The 22451-nt window shown below is 49.7% G+C and overlaps 2 protein-coding genes across 8 annotated transcripts; both read left to right on the forward strand.

Moving 5' to 3' along the window:
- Positions 1–329: 329 nt before the first annotated feature.
- On the forward strand, positions 330–11942 carry casc3 (casc3 exon junction complex subunit). Of its 2 annotated transcripts, XM_063472565.1 has the most exons (13): positions 333–515; positions 1284–1560; positions 1928–1952; positions 2035–2090; positions 2183–2413; positions 3953–4101; positions 4407–4580; positions 4751–5631; positions 6114–6287; positions 6477–6575; positions 6957–7123; positions 8106–8313; positions 9016–11942. In XM_063472565.1, exons 1-12 carry the CDS (start codon positions 379–381, stop codon positions 8250–8252), a joined length of 2517 nt encoding a protein of 838 aa, XP_063328635.1. In that variant the 5' UTR covers positions 333–378; the 3' UTR covers positions 8253–8313; positions 9016–11942. The 2 variants fall into 2 exon arrangements, with proteins under 2 accessions (XP_063328636.1, XP_063328635.1); XM_063472566.1 differs by lacking the exon at positions 1284–1560 and having other exon boundaries at positions 330–515.
- A 723-nt stretch (positions 11943–12665) lies between these two features.
- On the forward strand, positions 12666–22281 carry med15 (mediator complex subunit 15). 6 transcript variants are annotated; one of them, XM_063472567.1, is made up of 18 exons: positions 12666–12838; positions 14768–14861; positions 15349–15400; positions 15950–15973; positions 16141–16305; positions 16512–16798; positions 17703–18014; positions 18379–18489; positions 18832–18954; positions 19155–19258; positions 19451–19578; positions 19806–19940; positions 20491–20554; positions 20845–20911; positions 21007–21164; positions 21238–21404; positions 21498–21596; positions 21928–22281. In XM_063472567.1, exons 1-18 carry the CDS (start codon positions 12771–12773, stop codon positions 22062–22064), a joined length of 2295 nt encoding a protein of 764 aa, XP_063328637.1. In that variant the 5' UTR covers positions 12666–12770; the 3' UTR covers positions 22065–22281. The 6 variants fall into 6 exon arrangements, with proteins under 6 accessions (XP_063328637.1, XP_063328638.1, XP_063328639.1 ...); XM_063472568.1 differs by having other exon boundaries at positions 19158–19258; XM_063472569.1 differs by lacking the exon at positions 18379–18489.
- The last annotated feature ends 170 nt before the right edge of the window (positions 22282–22451 follow it).

A 22451-nucleotide genomic window follows, 5' to 3' on the forward strand; every position in this document is an offset into this window, starting at 1 on the left:
TGCACATCCAGATACTTCAAATACTTTGAGTGTTTTTACCTGAATACATTCTGCATGTCAGGACATTTACTTTACTAAAGTCAGACCTGCAGAACTCTGTTTGTTGTTTTTGTTTAGATTTTCATTACCCACTTTGTTTCGTTTCAGTTGTACAAGTTACGTTTTATTTTCTATTTATTTATTTGCCGCATTTTCAAGCGTGTTAGTAAAAGTTTACAAACAGTAGATGGCGGTAGAGAGAAAAAGAAGCTCTTAATCGTCTCACTGAAGAAGAACTCGGATACCCATAATCCTCTGCTTCTTCCGTTTCCAACCATTCGAGTCCTAAGATGGCGGACCGGCGACGAAGGAGGAGGCGCGCGTCCCAGGACAGCGAGGATGATGACGAGTCCGGGTCGGGTTCGGACAGCGGGAGGTCCGGGTCCCCGTCCTCGAAGCCCCGGGGACGGGAGCCCGACCCGGCGGAGCCGGTCGCGAGCCGGGTCCCGGCGAAGAGCGACGTGGAGTCCGAGTGTGTGAGTACCAGCTAGCGGCTAACGTTAGCTCCCAGAGCTCGCCCGGTCCCGGGCGGGAGATCAGAGCCGAGCTTTCCGGCGTTAGAGCATTTATTCCGGGCCAGAGACCCGCTCCGGGCCCGGGTCACTGTGGGAAACGAACCCTGGATAAAACAGCAGGTGACGTGTTCGAGTCCCACAGACAGCTCGGTGTTTGTTCGGCGTTAGCTCGAAGGAAACGGGTAACGGCTCCGCTCTGTAACGGCTCCGTCTGACGGTTCTGGTCCATGACCCCGGTCAGCCTGGCGGTTCGAGCTGGAACAGACCGAGTAGCTCGCTTTAGCGCTTGTGTCCGAACCGGAAAGGCTCAAACTAACACGGACACCAAACGTGACACAACACCAAGGTGTGAGAGTGATGTCCGGGACCCCCGGGCTGGCTGCATCACGCACCTCCGCGTGACCCGAGGTCTGAGAGAGGCTCTGGGCTGAGCCTCCATTTTGTGGCCGTGGGTCTGTCTGAGATCATCCCGGGCCCCTGTGGTGGTGTTTAGCTGCCGTTTTTGGTCCCCGCAGCGAGGGGAAACATGACTGATTCAGTCCGAGCGCAGTGCAGGCTGAGGCGGGTTTATTGGCTCCAGGATGTTTACATGACAACAAACGTGAAACAGCAGATTAGTAAGAACCAATCAGCAGCAGGCTTGTTGATGAGTGTGCTGAAGTGAAATGTGAGTCCTGCCTGTGATTTCAGACCTTTGCTGTTTTTAAGCTCTGTTACTTTGGTTCCCAGTTTACAGGCTTCTGCTTCATCTGATCTCTGCTCTCGTTTGGGTCGTCACGGCAGCTCATCTGCCTCCACCTCCTCCTTTTCCAGCATCCTCCTCTGTTACTCCACCCCTCTGCATGTCCTCCTTCACTGCATCCATGAACCTCCTCTGAGGTCCTCCTCGTCTCCTCCTGCCTGGCAGCTCCATTTTCATCATCCGCCCTCCCTCCTCTGCACTGGCTCAGAGCTGTCACTCATTTCTGACGCTCGGTCGCTGTCTACAAATCAAACATCACAGCAGGTCTCGCGACCTTCTCATAAACTTTCCTTTTCACTCTTGTAAATCCTGTTTTTTATCCGGCTGCACAGACACAAAGTAAATCCAGCTGTTAGCGTGAGATCAGACCGAGCTGTAGCGCCGGTTTAAAGAGACTGACTCTGTGAGATGTTTGATAAACTCGGATCTTTGAGCTGCGTTCAGACTCTGCTGACGTAATCCGAGCTGTGCTGTTGGTGGTCTGTACAGTTAAAGGTGGAAGCTGAGTAATGTGCCGGTGCTCTGTGACGTACTCGCAGCAGAGCTCAGGCTCTGACACAAAGACGCGTCTGATCCTCGGCGCTTTGGAGCTGCAGGAGCTTAACGTTGGTTTTCTTCTTTGTTGTTGCAGGAGAGTGAAGACGGCGTTGGAGAAGGTAAGCTGCTTCTTTGTGAGCATCACAATCTGGGAAATCAGGCCGCTGTCGGGTGATTTCACTCCTCCTCTTTGTTTTTCAGCCGTCCTCTCAGATTACGACAGCGCCGACCCCGAGGACAACGGATCGCATTCAGAGGTACGACCGCCGACTCGCTGCTTCCTCTCGGCTGTGACGTCACATTTTAGCCTCTTTAGGGAGTGTTTCTCCTAAAACTGTGTCCTCCTCAGGGAGTGGAGGAGGAAGAGGAAGCAGAGCAGTACAGCGATGAGGAAGCTCCAGCAGCAGCCAGCGAGCCCCACCCCCCCACTACAGACGGCCCTGTGGAGGGAGCGCAGGGAGAGGAGGAGGAGGGCGGAGAAGCTGAGGAGGAAGAAGAGGCTGGAGGGCGGAGCAAAGAGGAGAGCAAAGAAGAGGAGAAGGGAAACCTAGCAGGAGAGCGACAGAGCGGAGACGGACAGGTGAGACAGGAACAGGAAGTGAGTCGTCCGTGTGCCACAGTGAGCCTCTGCTCAGACATGTGACGGAGCTGACACAGGTGATCAGCAGGTGGATGAGTTTGAATACCTGAGGTCAACCATCCAAAGCAATGAGGGGAGTGCAGACCAGGGTTTTAATAGTTTTGCAATTTTCATTAGTTTTTATTTTTATTTAGTTTTAACTTCAGATTTTCAATTTTATATCAGTTTTAATTAGTTTTTACCATTTGTTTGCTAGTTTAGTTTAGTTTTTTGTTTTTTTTTTAATCCTTAGTTTCAGTTTCAGTTTAGTTTTGATTAGTTTCAGTTATAGTTTTAGTCGTGTTTGCAATAATTAAGTGTAACAAAATCCCAGTTTCATCATATCAGTCCTGCTCTTCTGCTTATCCTTGAGTATGTTGCTATTCCAGCTACCATACCCTGCACCCTGGACAGGTCGCAGTCTGTCGCAGGGCTAACACGCAGAGACAGACAACTCACATTCCCACCTATGAGGAACCTATGGGTTCTTTAAAAAAAAAAATAATGAAGGCAGATGAACAACCATTGATAGCAGGCAACTATAAAAGATATATCTGGGCCCCAATGAGACTATTAACTCTTGCAGCACCGGGTGAATTGCTAAACCTTTTGAAGGCATTTGACTCACGCAGTTGTGTAGATATCCCAGTCTCAATAAACATATTCACCAACGCTTCCTCTCGCTTGTGATGTTCCTGCGAATTGACCAACCAGCAGCCACCGGCTCGCTGTTGGAAGCACTGCATTAATGTTTTTGTGGAGTTGTCTCGGGATGCATCACGCTGCCTTGCCCGGGGTTAGCTTCTGTTTCTGGGGATGAGGGTTGAGTGTGCTCCCTTACCTTCTCAAGGTAAGCTAGCTTAGCCTTCTTGTGTGAGCTTTTCAAGCGCACTTTAAGGTTTGTGGGATTTTTTTCCCTTTAGAAATGTTCCCACATAATTTGTCTCTTTCCACTACAAGACACTTGCTTTATCTAAAACACAATCATATTCAAAGTAATCCGACATTGGACTCTGGCGATTTCTCCCGACTTTTGCTGACGTGATTCTGCGCGTGGACGGAGCAGCGACACAGACGACTCGACTAACGTACTGCCACCTGCTGGCATAATGAGACACAGCAAGAAAAAACCTGGAAACTACACTTCATTTTCACCCTCGACTATTGTATGACACGCACACATCAATGAAAACTAAACACATTTTCGCTATAAATTCAGTTAATTTTAGTTAGTTTTATGAACACTCATTACAGTTTTAGTTAGTTTTCCTTTTTTTGCAAAGTCTTGTTTTTATTTTTATTTCCGTTAACGAAAATGTTTTTTCACTTCTAGTTTTCGTTATTTCGTTAGTTTTCGTTAACGATAATAACCTTGGTGCAGACAGGGTGGAGCGGGTGGAGATGAGTGTCGGGGTGACAGAATGATAACAAGAGCGAGGGGGAGGGTTTAAAGATGGTACCTGCTGCCATCTGATTGGTCTGATCTGAACTTTCATACAGGAGTCGACGGATGACCCGGAGACGAAGGCGGGGGGCAAACCGGGGCAGCAGCTGGACGACGACGAGGACAGGAAGAACCCGGCGTACATCCCGAGGAAGGGTCTGTTCTTCGAACACGACGTCAGAGGGCACGCTCAGGAGGAGGAGAGGTAACCATCATAGCTCCGCCTCCAGATCAGCTCCGAGTCGTTTAAACAGAGACATTTAAAGTAAAGTGAAGGACCGTGTCTGCTACGTGCTGCACGCTGACAAGCTGAAGCGCTAAGAGTTTAGGGAGGAGTTAGACGGGCTGGAACGGTCCGCCCACAGATTTGCGTCACTGCTTGCACGGGTCAGTTATAAACTCTGAGCAGGTTAGGGCTCGTTTTTAAAGCCTCTCTGCTCTTACCTCATCGATGTGATGCACATGCGTCTGTCGTTATGACGTTGATGTCCTCTCCGTCTGTGTCTTCAGGCCGAAAGGCAGAAACAGGAAGTTGTGGAAAGACGAGGGCCGCTGGGAGCACGACAAGTTCAGGGAGGAGGAGCAGGCGCCGAAGAGCCGCGAGGAGCTGATCGCAATCTATGGTTACGACATCCGAAACGGCGGCGGCCCCGGAGACCGGGGGTACAGACAGCGGAGGCCCAGGTGAGCGGCGTATCAGCTGAACGTTGAACGTCTCCAGAGCTGCGAGCTTTGGGACGTCTGCGGGTCACCTCGCTAAATAAAGTCACTTTGAGTGAGGTCATCGCACTTCCTGTAACGAGCGTAGCCGCTGTTGGTTTGATGTTTAACCTTCGTCTCTGTGTTTCCTGCAGACCGACTTCGTCTCCCAGCAGAGACAAACGGTGGAGAGATGGAGGAGGAGAGCGGCCCGTCCGGTCCTGGCAGAACAGGGGAGGAGGTCTGAACCGAGGAGGAGCTCCTCCACCTTCATCTGTCCACCCCTCCTCTTCGTCGCCATCCTCTGCACAGCGAAGCAGCATCCCCTCCAGACCGCCTCCCTCCCGTACCAGACCACCCCAGAGTAACCTGCACCCCCCACCTCCGTCTCACTACAGGAACAATGAATCAAACGCACCCCTGGTGCACCACCGAGAGCGGCCGGGTCCTCGGGCTCAGGCGGAGCCTACAGGGGAAAAGGGAGGTGTCAGAGGAGGGCGAGGAGGAAGGGCGCCCTCTGTGGTCATTGAGGACATTACAGTCAGTCAGGGAGGGGCCACGGAGCAGGACTTGAGCGTTGGCGCCATAACACCGGCAGCGTCGCCACAGCCAGGCGGTTACCAGTCCACTTCGCCGAGACGCCAGCAGGAGCAGCGAGGCGGCACGGACAGATCTGCATCAGGACTGGCCGCTTCCTCTTCCGGCTCCGACCCCTCCCTTCAGTCGGCAGCAGCGACCAATCGGGAAGCTTCCCCTCCCGCCGAGCGGCCAGTGGAGCGCAAGTCTTACTCGCTGGCTCGCAGGACTCGCTCGCGTCCCGCAGACCTGGGCAGTAAACAGGCGTCTGTGGAGGAGTCCGTTGCCGGGGGCAACACATCTTCTCCCAGCAACGTGGGGGGAAAGAGCTGGTCGGGTGGAGGCGACGCACCGAGCCAGGCGGGAGGAGGTGTGACGGAGCTGGACCAGGACGTGGCTCGGCTCAATCTGGCCAGGCAGAGCTGGAGCCCAACCTCGTACATGCGGTCTGAGATGAGAGGTGAGGGCTTTTACACAGTCGCCTCACAGGTGGCGCTCACGAGCAGAGTCAGGTGGTTCGTGCTAAATGTCGACTGAACAGGTTCACCTGAGGCGACGCTAAAACTGAGGCGTAGCTGCGTAAAGCGCAGCTACACCCAAATATCTACAGCATTCTTACCACCTCAGTGATCTTTGGTCCTTGTGAGGCTTTAACACATGCAGTCCAGTTTGTTTGTGTGTAGAGGGCCTACACCTGTTCAGCTTCCTGATGTGATGTCTCATATGAAGCCTTCTCTCTGCAGATGTTTTGCTTTTTCTAACTTTTTCATTGTTCTGAATTCTCATGCGGACTAAATCTTACGTGTTCCATAAAAATCAACATTTGAATGTTGTTGATGATAAATGTGGCTCCATGTTGGGCCCCTGTTATTTGGCCCCATTGGCTCCAGGACCCCGAGCACGTGTGGTTGTCTGTCGTTAAACCAGTCTCTCTGTCCACAGGCCTTCCTAACCCCCTGCACATGCCCAGCGGCCCGCCGCAGTTCTCCAGCATCGAGGAGATGGGTGTCGGCAACAACCGGGCCAAACGCTACTCCTCCCAGCGACAGAGAGCCGTGCCCGAGCCGGCGCCACCCATGCACCTGGGAGTGATGGAGGGACACTACTATGAGCCCAGTAAGCCTAAGATCACATGACCAGCACCACATGGCTCCATCACATCAGTTAGACACGGTTTGGGACGAAGTCGCCGGGCTTAATGAGCTCTCGTGACTGAAGCGTTTCCAGCTGTTCTGAAACACCGCAGCGTCCTTTTATGAAAACGTCGCCTCGCTGTGATTAACCTGCTGTCATTTTCTGTCTCAGTGTCGTACCAGGGACCAATCTATGCCCACGGGGATAGCCCCGCCCCCATGCCGCCACAGGGCATGCTGGTGCAGCCTGAGATGCACATCCCGCATCCCGGTAGGTGGAGTTTGGTTTTCATTTTGGAATTTAACCTCCTAGGACCTGGCGTCCACATATGGGGACATCACATTTTGGGACGTCTAGACCAAAATACTTAATTTTTCTCTACAAGGGCCTGATGCGCACTTACGAGGACATTATACTGCCACTGTTCTATCAAAATTTGAAACAAATGTCCTCATATGTGGATCTCATTTTTCTCAAAAACAAAAATTAGGTAAAAAAAAACTTCTGGTAATTCCTTGTTTTACATTCTTTAGGTCCCAATCAGCCCAAATAGCAAAGAGAAATTAAACATGCATGCCATGAAAGAGTTCAGGTCTTAGGAGGTCAATGGATGTTTTCACACAGTGACCTCATGTCTTCATCTCTGTTAAGGTCTCCATCCCCACCAATCAGGAGGCCCCATCGCTAACCCCGCCCTATACGGAGGCCCACCAGTGTCCCTGTCACCAGGGCAACCACAGCAACTGCTGCCACCGCCTTTCTACCCTCCACCGGGGGTCATGACCTTCCCCTACCCCACCATGTACCCAAACCCACAGGTACAGTTTAAAAGGTCGCGTGAAATTCACTCTGATTGGTTCTGTTGTTTGTTTTCCTGTCTTTGAGTCTCAGGCCGTTTATCAATGCCCAAGTACGCGAGTACGTACTCGCGTTCTCGGTGAGTACGTACCCGCCGAGAACGCACGGGAGTACGTACCCGCCGAGAACGCACGGGAGTACGTACCCGCCGAGAACGCGAGCACGGACTCGTGGGCCGTTTCTCAATTCTCAAGTACGCGAGCACGGACTCATGATTTGTACAGTCGGAACACCAGCGTACGTGATGATGTCACAGGTCCGGAGTTTTTACTGCCGTCCCCTCTTAATTTAACTGTGAGTAACATGTTATGAAGCTTAACTTTAATCACAGCCAAACCGGTTTACTCAGGAACAGATAAAACACTGAAATAAACCAAACATTAACATTTAGAAGTGATCTAAGTGACTTATATATCATTTTTAACCTCAGTAGTGAAACCTCTATTAATAAAAATAGTGTACATGTACATACGTGTACATACCTTAATAAAAACAAGCAGGTGAGATGTTAGAACGCTTTTATTTCTATTCTAGTGGACACTCAATACTATAGACAGCTGCTGGAGTTTCTTTAACCTGAGTAGTGAGAAGACCGCGAGCGGTTGGAAACGAGGGGTTGGAAAGTCTGCTGTTGAGTTTTGGACGAAATGCATTCTGGGATATTTAGCTGTCCCAAGTCTACACCGATGCATGCTCGATAAAACGGGCGGATCGAGAACACATCCGGGACTTTTTCGCGTTCTCGGCGTGATGCGTACTTTGAATTGGAACAGTACTTGGTCTCCGACTGATGACGTATCACGAGTACACAAGAACGCAAGTACGCACAAGTACGCATATTGATAAACGCCCTCAGTCTGTGGACAGTGTCGTGTTCTGTGCAGGAACAATAGAGTGAAAGTTTGAACGTGTGTAATCCAGGAGCTTTCTGATTGGTTGCAGGGTCAGGCCCAGGTGACCTACGGAGGCGTGACGTACTACGACACGGTGCAGCAGCAGGCCCAGCCCAAGCCTTCGCCCCCCCGCCGCACATCCCAGCCCGTCACTGTCAAGCCCCCCCCTCCGGAGGTGCCCTTTGCCTCAGAGTGACTCTGCCCCTCACCCCTCCCTGCCACTCCATCTCAGCCTCACTCTGGTCCAAAAACTGTAGGTGAGTAACACCTGAGGGGGGAGTGATAGGATTGTAGTGGGTGTTTTTAGGAGGCTAATGCGAACGAGGAACGCCGCCCCCTACAGGTGGACGCAGGAAGTGCACAGGTCGTTCTTTGTAGGCTCAGGCTACGTCCACACGGGTATTTCTGAAAAGCCTTTTCTCTGCGTTTGGGCCTTTCGTCCACACGTAAACAGCGTTTGGATTCTTCAGAGCTGCTGCCAGGGTGAAGATTTTCCAAACCTCAGTTTTTACGTTTACGTGTTGACGAGGAAAACGTAGATTTAGTCACACATCGTCAAACATGTGCGCCACTGATTCAGATCAAATTTACATAGACTTCTGATTGGCCAACATTTTGACACGGTTTGCACTATATAGCCACCTGTTGCTGTGGCGTGTTCTTCACAGTGTTTGACTTCGTTTTTTGTGTTTAGATGTGGACGCAGATCCTTTTTTTTTTTTTTTTTTTTTTTTTTTTTTTTTTTTGTACGTGTAGACGTAGCCTCAGTAAGAACTCTGCGGCTGACGGAGGAGAAACGAGCGAAACGATCCGCAGGCACAGAACTGATCCAGGACTCATCAAAGTTTCATACTTTAAACTAATGAAGTTGTTTAAACAAAAACAAACAAACATGATTTTTGTTCCTCAAAAACTCGACTCGCTGTTCTTTGATGTTCTGTGTGTCCCTCTGTCCGCAGGAGCGGGGTGGGCGGGTCGGTGAGGAGCTGCGGTCCAAAAACTTCCACCATGGTAAAGGAGGGAGGGCGGGATGGAGACAGGCTCCGCCCACAGCATCGCTGGTGGATTCAGACTTTCTCCCCCTTCTGTTTTTGTTTTTTTTTTTCTTTGTTTAGCCCGTGTAGCAGTCGGGCGGGTCGGCGGTTCGATGCTGTATCTTTGAGCAAAATGGGACTGACGAGTTCACGAGGAGTCGACCTCGGCGCTGTCGGTGCTCTCAGAGTATTTTTATTTGTTTTCACGTTTTCTGTTGAATCCTGGAAACGGTTTTCTGCGTCAGGCGCTCCTCCTGCAGGAGGACGCGTCGTCATCCATCCGTCGCAGTTACAGAGTTTGAATACAGCTCGGCTTGTTTTGGCTTCTGCTCAGTGCTCATTCCTCTAACTTTAAATGTGTAATCAGCAGATAAACATGTAATAAACGGTTAATAACACTTTATAAAGGTGCGGTAACTCCTGTGGGCGCTCAGAGGTGCAGGTAGAGCAAAAATCGCTTCCTCTGTGTTCGCACGGCCGTAGTTTAGCGAGACGTCACGTTTGTTTCAGCGTTCAGTGAAACTGCAGTTCAAACTTTAAAGATGAAACGAGACTTAAAACCTGGAGGAAACAAAAACAACTAGAATAAAATCCAGAGCGAGTACTTCTCTCTGACAGCATCACTGCAGCTAAACGCACTCAAACATTCCTGAATGTTCCTAATCCGGAATATTTTGCTGTGTTGTTTGATCAGAACAGTTTCACACGTGTGAAACTCGTGAATAAACTGAGTTTAACGACTTGTTTCTGTTTAAACAGATTGTTTTGACATTTCTGAGTGTTTTTGAGCAACTTCAGGAAAATAATTCCAGCTTCTCGGTTTTCCTTATAATCGTAATTCAAACTGCAGACCTGTGACAGGGGGCGGGGTTTAGGGTTCAGCATTAAAAGAAGAGTTATGTATTTTGTGATAAATGAAGAGAATAATTAGCAGATTAAACATCAGATAGTTTAAGTTGAATTAAGCTAAACTTTTCTTCATCCTTTATGAAGGCCTCGAGTCCTGTAACGGCGCCGCGTCCCTTTAACGTGCGGCTGTCTGCCCTCCTGAGCGTACACGTGTCACTTCCTGTTGCGATGGGGAGTTGGGGCAGGTGGAGGCGGTTCGTGTTGCTGTACAGGCGTACGTGTAAATAGAAGCTGCAGAGTAGAAACATATTCTAATAGGCATAGAGGAGCTTCGGCAGGGACCTCGAGCGAATCGATGGATGGATGATGGAGAGCGGCCGTGTGGGTTTGGTTTCCTCTGTTCTCACGTCTGTTTCTTTGGGTTTATTATCGTTGTTGTTGTTGGTGCGTGCCGCCTCGTGTCTTTGTTTTCTGCACGCAGGAAGCTCGAACTAAAACTTGATGAAGAACACCAGGCTGTCATGTTTCTGTTTGTTTGCGCTCCGTGTTCTGGGAGCTCGTGGTTGGAGGTTAGCGTTCCTCCTCCTCTCGTTAAATTCGGGGAGTTGTTTGACTGATGGGTGAGGACAGAAGCGCGTTGCCGTTAGAAACACCTGCCGTTCAGCCCGTTAGCAGGATCGTCAGGAGAAAACAGGTTGAATTTAACAGGAACATTAATCGTTCCTGATCCCCGTGCTGATGTTTGATTGGGGAGATTCCTCTGATGGTGGGGCCTCGGATTCAGTGGGAGGAAGTCGGGGTTTTGGTGCTTGCCATCAGAAACGACACCGCTCTGATCTTCGTTCACCTTCATCGGAGGAGGAAGAGGAGGCCTTCGGCTGTGACGGTAGCTTCAGCTCGCTTCAGCTCCAACCGTTAATGTCCACTGATGTTTCAATAAAGTTTAGAGACGTTTCCTGTTCTCTGGGTCTTCCTCTTTGTTTTCTTCTCTCAAATAAATCCTGCAGAGCTGGAGTTGGGCTGACTGCTGTGTGACCTTTGACCCGAGCCGCCCACACTGTTCACTGTAGCTATGTCCCAACTCATAGGCTGCATCCTTCGGAGGACCCTTCGGAGAAGGCCGGAAGTGAGCGGCTGTGAAATGGGACGGTCTAGCTTTCAGATCTGCGTCACCGCTGTCTCGGTGGAGTTTAATAAACTCGGCCGTCTTGCTATCTGAAATATAACGGGACACTGGAGTAAACTCTCGACCATCTCACACTTCTGTTTAATCAGTTTTCTGTTTGACGTTTATTCATCTGTGTAAAAACTAGAACTTTAATCTCAGCCAAACCGATTTACTCAGGAACAAATAAAACACTGAAAAAAGCCAAACAATAACATGTTTAGGTTATCTGAGTGACTTATATATCACGTTTAACCTGAGTAGTGAAAGACCGCAGGGGGGGGTTTGAAAGCGATGTGCCAGGAGTCTCAGTGGCCCGAGTGACCCTCGACCTCCCGGTCAGCGATCGAGCTGGTGGGTAACAGACGTCTCTGAAAACGTCGCAGCACTTTTGCAAATATATGATGTCTTGATAAACTGAGCAGATATTTGAATTTACACAGCTACATTCTCGCCTGAAAATATGTTAAAAGTTTATTTTGTGACCCAGGAAGAAGAATAAGAGTAATATTAACGCTAAAGGCTGCCACCATTGTTGGAAACTGGAATTGGCTGGGCCACACTATGAATTCTGGGATAGGTGGGCCACAAAGGATACACCCGACCCATCCTTCAAATCTGGGGAAAAGGAGGACGCATTTGGAGGAGTCTTCGAATCGGGATAGCCTTCGTCACCTGGCTGTGATGTAATCGGCCTACAAATGCAGCCTATGAATCGGGACATACCTTGTGACCGCAGGGCTGTTATTTTACAGTGATGATGATGATGACTACATTGATTTGGTTCTGTTTCTATGTGGAGAATGTCGTCGTCCACGCAGAGGGTCAATAAAGAACCTAAAACATGTTTCTGCTCACTGTTTAGATTTTTATATATATATATATATACGTATATATATATATATATATACGTATATATACAATTTTAAATCAAGCAGAAGCTTCAGGAGGGATTTGGGTTCAGCACCAACAGCTCTTCAGATGTATTGAAATCACATCATTCAGCATCTGAGCAGGAAGCCTCCTGGGCGAGCTCGGTGGATCCAGAACAGTCTGCTCACATCCTGTCGGTCCACTCTGGTGTCATCAGGTGTCACTGAGGTGTTCAGGACACTGAGTGACTGATGGGCAGAGCCACAATGAGGCAGTCAGAATCATAAAATCACTGACTGTATATAAAAAGTAGCCAGCGTGCTGTCAGTTTTTGACTCTGGACTAATTATTCTGAAGCCTCAGTGTTTGTCTTTTGTTTGCTGCAGCCAGCATTCACATATTTTGTTTCATTCATTTAGATTTTTGTTTTCCATGAATAACAACAATGATGATGAGAGCAATACAGTGACTCAGGTGTCAATCAGCACCTGTAAAGAGGTAAACATCTCAGACAGAAGCAAAAGAATGTGAAAAATGATCAAACTGGACATCACAGCAGTCCCTCTGCAGTCTGGGGTTCAGGCTCCTCAGTGGGAGTTTGGGGGGTCTCGTTGGGCCCTTTGTGTCCTCGTGGCCGCCCCAGTTTTCCTCGGTGCAGTAACCATTTCGTCCAGCAGGCGGCGGCAGCGCGTATTGACTCAAGCCGCCATTATCCCGTAGTAGAAGGAGGAAGAACAGTGGGGAAGCATCCAGGAATTCTGCCACAGTTCTCCTGAAAAACCTCCTCTGCGCCATGGAAATGTCGGGAGCGGACAGCGACTGGAGGAGCCCACAGTTCCGACAGAAAGTCGTGGCTCAGATGTGAGAAAGTCTCTGTTTTTCTGTTTAATGTCACTGTTTTGGTTTGTGTTAGCCGCTCAGGCTAAGCTAAAGGCGGCGCTGTTAGAAAATGCGTCATGTCTGAGCGAGCGTTTAAAAAACGTTAAATTAAGAAAAACCGGTAAAAAAGCAAAGCGAGCTCGGATCTGATGACACGACGGGACACAGGACGAAAGGTCCGGATGATGGCTTCTATTCGGCGAAGAGAAAATAGACAAAATGACGCTAACAGATAATTTCTGTCAACTTTCATTGTTAGCACCATTAGCTGCTGAAGCTAATGAGTTACAGTTATCTGCGCTGTGAGAACGTTCACCTGCATGACTGAAAGTCAGGCTGTGTAGTGTGAATAAGCGGCTACAGTCAACGTGAGATCACGTGATGCTCCCGCTCTTCTGCTCGTACACAGTCAGGAAAGTAAACGGTTTATATTAAAAAAAAAAGCAGCTCACTGCTGCTTTGGTTTAACACGGGAAAGGTCGCCGGTTCGAAACCGGACGATTTCCTCTGGAGGGTCGTGAATATGTGCGCCATATCAAATGTGCGGATTAATTCCTGAAAGCAGCGGATTACAGCAGTGAGGTCCTTTTAATAAAGATTAAATTGTCCCCATCTTTATAGAGAGAAATGCTGCTCATCAGGCTGAATGGGTTTAAATCCACTGTCACAATGTTCCATTCACTCCATCAGGGACGCTGAAAAAAGGCAGACCTGAATCTAAATAATCTGAAAGAGGTGTTATGATCAGTTTGAGTCAGGATACTCTGTTGATCCTGGGTTCAGATTAGTGGGCACACTGTTTGAACTGTCCTCCAAAGGCTTCAGAAGCAATAGAGCTCAGTAGAGCGGCTCTGTAAGTAAAGATCACATCATAGTCTTCATCCAAACTGGTGCTGTGGAGTCTGTGAGGTCGTTCGTGTCATTTCTAGTGGAAAGAAATCTGTATGTCGATGTAAACAACAGCTCCTCGCGGTGTACCACAAGGCTCTGCTTTAGGTCCACTGCTGTTTTCCACCTGTGCCGTTTTTCCTTTATGCAGAACAGGGAACATTATTGTTGACGGTGGGAAAGATCCAAAAGCTTTTGTTGCATTTAGGAAAGACGTGACATGTCCTTTCTGCCAATAATCAAAAAGTTAACGAGGTCTGTAAGCATCCGAACAAGTAACGTCAGACCAAAATATACGAGCATGGGAACCTCCACTCTGTCCTACAGCAGCAGCAGCATTAACAGCAAACATGTCGTTTATAGAAGCTACGTTGTTATTTTTCATCAAGATTTGAACTAAAATAATAAAAAGGATTAAAGACGAGGTATTTTAATTTTTAGAAATGATTTAGATTTTTTTTCATTATTAGGTATTAGAATCCTGTAATATACAAAGATTACAGCAAACAGCTGACACGTGTGACTAATTTAACTGTTGTAGAAGAAGATCGCTATTTGGATAACAATTGCTTTTATTTAAATAAAGAAGATATAAAACTTGACCTCACAGCTGTAACAAAATAAACACATTTTAATACGTTAATAACTTATTGTAAAACACCTTTCCCATTCTGCTACGTTTCCCCTGGCTCAGCGATCCTGACGGTCCCCGTACAGTCTTTATCCGTCATGATCCATATCCACATCCAGACTGTGGTGTTCCAGGATTCCCGGAGGTTAAAATGGTTCAGCGTTGCAAAGCAAAACATTTGATTTGAGCCGTGTTAACTTAACGTGTTCGCTGCTTAGAGTCGTTTCTGTGGTGTCTTCCCAGAGGTCCGGTTCATGTGCAGCATCGTGGTTTTAAATTATGTATATGATGCTCACGGTGAATGAATGAGTGTAACTGGGGAGGCGGGGGTGAATGCAGAGACCGATGAAGATATCAAGGTGTGTTTGTGACAATGAGTGTGATTCCTGCAGCGAAGAGGCCATAAGGAAGGCAGGAACCTCGAACACCACGCACAAGTCGGGCACGGACATGGAGAACCACGTCTACGTCAAAGCCAAATCCAGGGTGAGTCCCGCCCACCACTGCGGCGTCTGGATTCACTGCAGTTACTGCTGACGCTGCTTTCTGAAAATGATTGGCTTACAAAAGAAGTGAAAGTTGTTGTTACTGATCAGTGATAACGCCACCTGCTGGGGAGGTTTGAGGGGACAAAACAAGCACAGGAAAGCCAGATTGCACCAGCAGACTGGTTATTAAACTACAAACTGGGACAGTTTATGAGTTATTTGATCAGCCTTATGTGATTATTTGATCAGTTATTTGTGGAAGGAGATCACTGGTTTTAGAGGTTGTTTGAAGCTAGAGAGCTGCATTTTTATATCACGATAAAATGCAGAATAACAGAAGCACAAAGAGGTTTAATGCAGACACTGAAGTATTTAAATGAAGCTGTGAATGTGTCGCCGTTCTCCTGAAATGTCCTCGAACGTCGTTCAGTGAATGCAGCAGAAACTGCGATGTAAATTCTGCACCGTGTCTGGTTTTTCCTCAGGAGGAGTATTTATCTCTGGTGGCCCGGCTGATCATTCACTTCAGAGACATCCGTGAGTATCCGAGGAACGCATTGTGCCTTATTGATCTAAGATCAATGACCTGTCGCCGATCTTATGGGTGAAGCTGGCGTTGGACTGCAGGTCACAGTCACGTACTAATCTGGTCGTTTGTTGCTTTTGATTCATTTGAGCATCAAATTCAGGAAAAACAAGAAACACAATTTTATATTTCATGTTAGAAAGAAAATGTGCTCAGCAGTCGGTCTGAGAGCAGAACACAGCCTCATTGATTTACCTGCCGGCAGGCAGGAAGTGAGTCCTTACAGACTCCATTCACAAAAACAGAGTGAGCAGGAAGTCTCGTTCCTGTGGGAACAAACGGTTTTTCAAATCAGCAAACGTGACTTTGACTCACATCACTCATACAAAAACCTGTAAATGTCTGCTTTTTATTCAGACCTGTGCTGTTCAGAGAGGGGGCGGAGCTTGTCTCCACATTCATATAAATGAGATGTTTGTGTATTTTGCTGAGTGGATCTGCTGCTCAGCCCTGTTGTGAATCCTTGATCAGAGTTATTGACGACTGTGTCCTCTCTGCAGATAAGAAGGCTCTTGGAGGTTCAGGTAGGTGGGCTTCGTGTCTCTCTGGTCTCCCCTCCCCCACCCCATTTGTTTTCTTTGCTGTGTTCTGTCCTCTGCTGGACCGGTCTGTACCGGACTCATGGCGTTCATGATTTCTGCTGTGCATGTTGGAGCTGCTTAATATGGTCTGTTGTCTACCCTTCTGCTAGATCCCATGAATGCCCTGAATACCCTGACAGGGGTTGGAGGGGGTCCTGGCGCCATTGGCATGGGGCCTCGCCCCGCCGGTGCTCCAGTGGGTGGCATGGGGGCCATGGGGCCGATGCAGATAGGCCAGCATGCCATGGCAGGGGTGGCTGGAAACCCACAAGCCAGTGAGTGTTTCCTCCATGTGGTGTTTGCTGTAAATGCACATCTTCCGAGTGTTCGGTGGAGGCTGGCTGCGTCTACATGCCACGTTTCGGCGTCAGAGCCGGCCTGATTTTCAGTCTCTGCTTTAGCACGGTGTGTGTCTGAGAGTCCAGAGCTGGCCTCGGATGCCGGCCCGCTGCTTCATCTCCCCCTCTCTCACCCCCTGCAGTCGGCGGACCGGGACCTATGCCCATGCAGCAGTTGGTGCAGCAGCAGCAACAGCAGCAGCAGAACGCCATGCAGTTCCAGCAGTTCCAACAACAGCAGCAGAACGCCATGCAGCAGCAGCAGAACGCCATCCAACAGCAGCAGCAGCAGCAGAACGCCATCCAGCAGCAGCAGCAGCAGTTCCAGGTGCAGCAACAGCTGAGGGCACAGCAGCAACAGATGCAGCAGCAGCTCCAACAGCAGCAGCAGCAGCAGCAGCAGGCCCAGAACCAGCAGCAGCAGAACCAGGTGAGACCAGGTCATACACCCTGCAGGCAGAGTAAATGCTGCGTAGGTGCCGGGATTAAAGTCTGATCCTCTCTGCAGTAATTTGTTCTGATGTGAGGCGTGTGCACGATCTCTGCATAAATCAGCTCTATCCAGAGACGGGATGAGTTATTGTAAACTGTAAGAGCAAATAAACAGCTAACAGATCATCTGCAGAGGAATGGCTTATTTGAAGAGTTTCAGTCAGGTTTCAGAGCTCATCACAGCACAGAAACAGCTTTAGTGAAGGTTACAAATGATCTTCTTATGGCCTCTGACAGTGGACTCATCTCTGTGCTTGTCCTGCTAGACCTCAGTGCAGCGTTCCATACTGTCGACCATAATATCCTATTAGAGCGATTAGAGCACGCTGTAGGTATTACAGGTACTGCACTGCAGTGGTTTGTATCTTATCTATCTAATAGACTCCAGTTTGTGCATGTAAATGGAGAGTCCTCTTCACCCACTGAGGTTAATTATGGAGTTCCACAGGGTTCAGTGCTAGGACCAATTCTGTTTACATTATACATGCTTCCCTTAGGCAGCATCATTAGAAGACAGCATACATTTTCACTGCTATGCTGATGACACCCAGCTCTATCTGTCCATGAAGCCAGATAACACACACCAATTAGTTAAACTGCAGGAATGTCTTAAAGACAAAAGAAATAATCTGACTTTCAGTGATCCACAGTTTCTGCAAAATCGACTTAAAGCTAACCTTCCAGCGGTGCCTTAAGTTGCCTTACAGAGGATAAGTTTAATGCCCCGAGCTCACAGCTGCGATCTGTGCACCCTGAAACCACCGCTCTGATCGCTAATGGCTGTGAGGGGAGACGAGTGGCTTTCCTCTCATTACTCATCAGCTGTGTTTGTCTGATTACAGATGCACCAGTCCAGGCTGCAGCTTATGCAGCTCCAGCAGCACGCTCAGGCCCAGGCTCAAGCCCAAGCTCAAGCCCAAGCCCAGGCTCAGGCTCAGGCCCAGGCCCAGGCCCAGTCCATCCAGCAGATGGTGCAGCAGCAGCAGCAGCAGGTCCAGGCTCAGACTCAGCCGGTTCAGATGCCTCCTCACTCCCAGCAGCAACAGCAGCAGCAGCAGCAGCAGTCGGGCATGGTGCCTCAGTCTCTGGCCGGACAGATCCCATCCCAGCACGTCTCTCTGAACCAGCAGCAGCAGAGGCTGCAGGCCTTCCAGGTGAGACAGAACTGCAGGTTTGGTTCTGTAACGCCGACTGAATCACAGCCAGACAGTCGGTGTGTCTCAGCGTTCCTGCACGAAAGTCCAAATCGAGTCAGAGAAATTGTTTTTAAGATTGTAATTCATAACATAAGTTAGCACAGTTTCACTCAGTGCTGTCATTTAAAGAACTGGACTGACATGCTGACGTCTGAAAAAGCAGCGAATCAGATTTTCAAAGTAAAACAGGAAGTCTGCAATGAAAATCCGACCAGAGGCTGTGATCAGTCTGCAGTTCCTGCTCCAGTGGTCTGAGATTTCACAGCTCAGTGCTCCCTTCCTCTGCTTGCATGCTTTGCTATGTGTGTGTGTGTGAGAACAGGCCCGTGCAGCCTTGCAGCAGCAGCAGCAGCAGGCAGCGCAGCAAGCTCAGCAGGCCGCAGCGCAAGCACAGCTCAACGCAGCCGCCGCTGCAGCCGCCGTGCCTGGACAGGTGAGGACGCCGCCACAAACTCAGGTTCATCAGCTCTGAGTTTTTTAGACGATTAGACAAACGGCAGGAAATTGTAGAGCAGGTGTCGGGAGTACGCTTCATTGCAGCAGAAACAGGAAACTCAAACTGACAGGTTCGCCTGCTCTGGGGCGACCGCTTCCACCTTCTGTGTGGAAACGGGTCAAAATATTAACTGTAGGTTAAACTGTCCACACCTGACATTCTCACTGCTCAAGTCACAAAACTGAACCTGCAGGAACATCTGAGCTGGTCCTCACAGGTGTAGAAAGACGGATGTCTCACCTGTCCTCTCTGCTCACCTGTGCTTTGTTTCTTCTGAAGCTGGTTCGTCCTGGGATGCAGATTCCAGCCCGGCTACCTCGAGCACCTCTGAACCCCATCCCTCCTCAAAACACCACCACCGCTGCAGCTGGCGTGGTGGGAGTGCAGGCCATGACACCGCAGGTATTTATCCCCAGTGTGACCTCTGACCTTCACCTGCTCGTCCTCCTGTTTCTTCAGCCATTCAGTCTGAAGCAGCTTCATGAGGTGGAGACAGTTTCTAACGACCTCATGGAGCTGCTTCACGCACACAAACATCCCGCCTTCCCCTCTGTGCTCTGATTGGCTAGTTTGCCTTCCCTTGTCTGTCCAATCACCTCCAGCAGATGTCATCGCCCTCACCGGTGCAGGTCCCGACTCCTCAGTCGATGCCGCCGCCTCCGCAGCCGTCACCCCAACCCCCGACCTCACAGCCCAACTCAGCCAGGTACGTCCAGTAAATAGACCACACCGCTGACCTTTCAGGACAGCGGTGGGTCAGCCAGTCGTCAGCCTCTGGGTGAGGCGAGTTCAGATTCACGTCTGCGTCTGGTCTCTAACCCGCTCGGTTTCACAGGACAGAATCAGCGCCGTTTACATGTCTGTGAGCGAGTCTAACTCCTTCTGGCTCCTCCCACAGCTCCGGTCCCACTCCGTCTCCGGGGGGTTTCCAGCCCAGCCCGTCTCCTCAGCCCTCGCCGAGCCCCGCCAACTCCAGAACCCCCCAGAACTACGGCGTGCCCTCCCCCGGGCCACTCAGTACTCCAGGTAACCCCACAAACATCTGAAAGGAACTTTTCACAGAGCTCAGAATAACGTGAACACAGCAGCTCCGTCACACTCGCTGACTACACCGCTGAGCGGCGCAGTCGTGTGCACCTCGATCACAGCTTACAGCTACACACACACACACACACTGAGGTCAGAGAAGGTGAAACGCACGTCTGTTTTCCCTCCTCAGAGTTTCACCGGCTTTTATTGTGAAACTGTTTCAGTGAACCCGAGCTCGGTGATGAGTCCGGCGGGGCCCACGTCTCTGGAGGACCAGCAGTACATGGAGAAGCTCAAACAGCTCTCCAAGTACATCGAGCCGCTGCGCCGCATGATCAACAAGATCGACAAAAACGAAGGTGAGCCGCTCGCCTCGCTGACATCACAACCTCCTTCCGAGACGCCACAGCACACACATGCACGGGTTCCCAAACTGAGGCTCGTGGAGTTCATCTTTGGTCGTCTTTTATTGATAATGGTACAGTTGGAGATTTAAAGGATAATTCCTCTTCTTACTAAAGAAACAAAAGCACGATGATCATGACTGAAAGAGTCGGAAAGGAAAAATGTTCTGATAGGAAACATAAACAGGAAGACGACGTCGAGGTAAGAAGTGGAGGGGAAGCGATGAGCTCATGATTAGAGACAACTAACACAGGAAGGGCAGTCATGTGACAGGAAGTGAGGAGAAGAAGAAACACATGATCAAGTCATTCATGTTGATGATGTTCAAACACGAGTCCACATCAAAGTCACAGAATCAGCAGATCGCTCAAAAGAATGAAAACTGCTTCTGCTCCTGAATAGGGATGGGTATGGTTTAGGTTTTATCCGATACCGGTGCCCGTCCCTACTCCTGAACGTATCGAAGCGTGGTTAAAGTTCAGCTGCTTTCTTCTGTGTTTCCAGACAGGAAGAAGGACCTGAGTAAGATGAAGAGCTTGCTGAACATCCTGACCGACCCCAACACCAGGTGGGATTGATTTAAGCCTTTCAGTTTCGATTTTTGCGTGAAACAATCCAAACTCAGCTGACGTGGTTAGCCACCTCCACCCAGAGCCTGCTCCACGTCTTCACATCAGACACTAGGAGTCCGGCGTTTTCCAGCTGTGGTCACGTGATCACAGCTGGAAAACACAAACACTGTAGATACGGGAAGTGATGTCAGCCACATCGGCATGATGCACGCCTTCAAGCTCACAGCTGAAGCTGCTGCTCCTCGCTACACTTCCTGACCTCCTTTTCCTGACCTTTGACCTATAGGTGTCCCCTGAAGACGCTGCAGAAATGTGAGATCGCTTTGGAGAAGCTGAAGAACGACATGGCGGTGGTAAGGCGAGCTTCTCCTCCTGCTGCTCTCTCATTTCTAATCTTCAGAGGGTCGACGCCGGTCTGAGCGTCTGTTTGTGTTTCCTGTCCTTTCAGCCGACGCCCCCTCCCCCGCCCGTGGCCACCAACAAACAGTACCTGTGTCAGCCGCTGCTGGACGCCGTCATGGCCAACATCCGCTCGCCCGTCTTCAACCACTCCCTCTACCGATCCTTCGCCCCCGCCATGAGTGCCATCCACGGGCCACCCATCATGTAGGTACCACACACACGTCGCGCTACACTTTACAGGTCAGAGGTCATATTCACAGCCTCACATCCTCCTCAGGGGCCCGAACATCTCCGGGCGCAAGAGGAAGCACGAGGACGACGAGCGGCAGACGATCCCCAACATCCTGCAGGGCGAGGTGGCGCGCCTCGACGTCAAGTTCCTCGTCAACCTCGACCCGTCGTACTGCAGCAACAACGGCACTGTGCACCTCATCTGCAAGCTGGGTGAGAACGCCGCGGCCCACTGCTCTGCCCACAGCTCCGCCCACTTCAGATCACACAGTGAAACTTTATTGGTGTTTGATTTTTCTCTTTCAGACGATAAAAACCTTCCCAGCGTTCCTCCGCTGCAGCTTAGTGTTCCCGCCGATTATCCCGACCAGAGTCCGCACTGGGCCGACGACGGAGAGCAATACGGTAAGTCTTTCATCACCCAATAGAGCCGCGCATCCACCGGAGACGTCCACAAGCTCAATAAAAATATTAATAAACAAAATGCACAGATGAATAGGTGAAAACACTCTTAAAAGCATAAATTCATAAAAGTCTAAATTAGAGCAGGAAATAAGACTGTTTGTGAGGGGCAGCCAATCAGGATGCCACACGGAGGCATGGCCTTGGAGCGGGAGGATAGAGTCAGAGTAGAAACGTTTCTATCAGACAGCCGTCGGACATTTAAAGTGTTTTTGTCTTCAAACTTAAATCTGGGAACGTGTGGTGATGACATCATCGACTGTGTGTGTTTCAGGTGCGAACAGCTTCCTGCAGACGGTTCACAGGAACATGACGTCCAAACTGCTGCAGCTGCCCGACAAACACTCGGTGACCGAGCTGCTCAACACCTGGGCTCGCAGCGTCCAGCAGGCCTGCCTGTCTGCGGCCTAAGACCCCACCCACTGCTCCCCTTTCAGACATGTGGGACTGTCCTCCCCGTGCATGCTGGGTAAAACCTGCAGATGGGCATCATCAGAGCCGAAACCCATTACCGATTTCTCTGCTGCTCCTTGAATGCGTCATGAGTCTGTTTCTGTTAGTTTAAATAAAGTTTTAGTTCCTGTTTTGTATGACGTCTTTTTGTATTAAATAAAATGTGTTCACTTCAGTCCAATCAGCTGTTTCCTGTTTATCTGCTGCAGGTGTGAACACACACCTGTCAATCAGCCGTTTACTTCCTGTTCAGGACGTCTGTCTCACTCACAGGTTCATCTCTGTGTCAGTGAAAGAGGCGGAGTTTCCAGCATGTGACTAATCAGAAACAAACAGGTGAACTGA

The sequence above is a fragment of the Pelmatolapia mariae genome, linkage group LG4, assembly GCF_036321145.2.
Source record: "Pelmatolapia mariae isolate MD_Pm_ZW linkage group LG4, Pm_UMD_F_2, whole genome shotgun sequence".
Classification (NCBI taxonomy): Eukaryota; Metazoa; Chordata; class Actinopteri; order Cichliformes; family Cichlidae; genus Pelmatolapia; species Pelmatolapia mariae.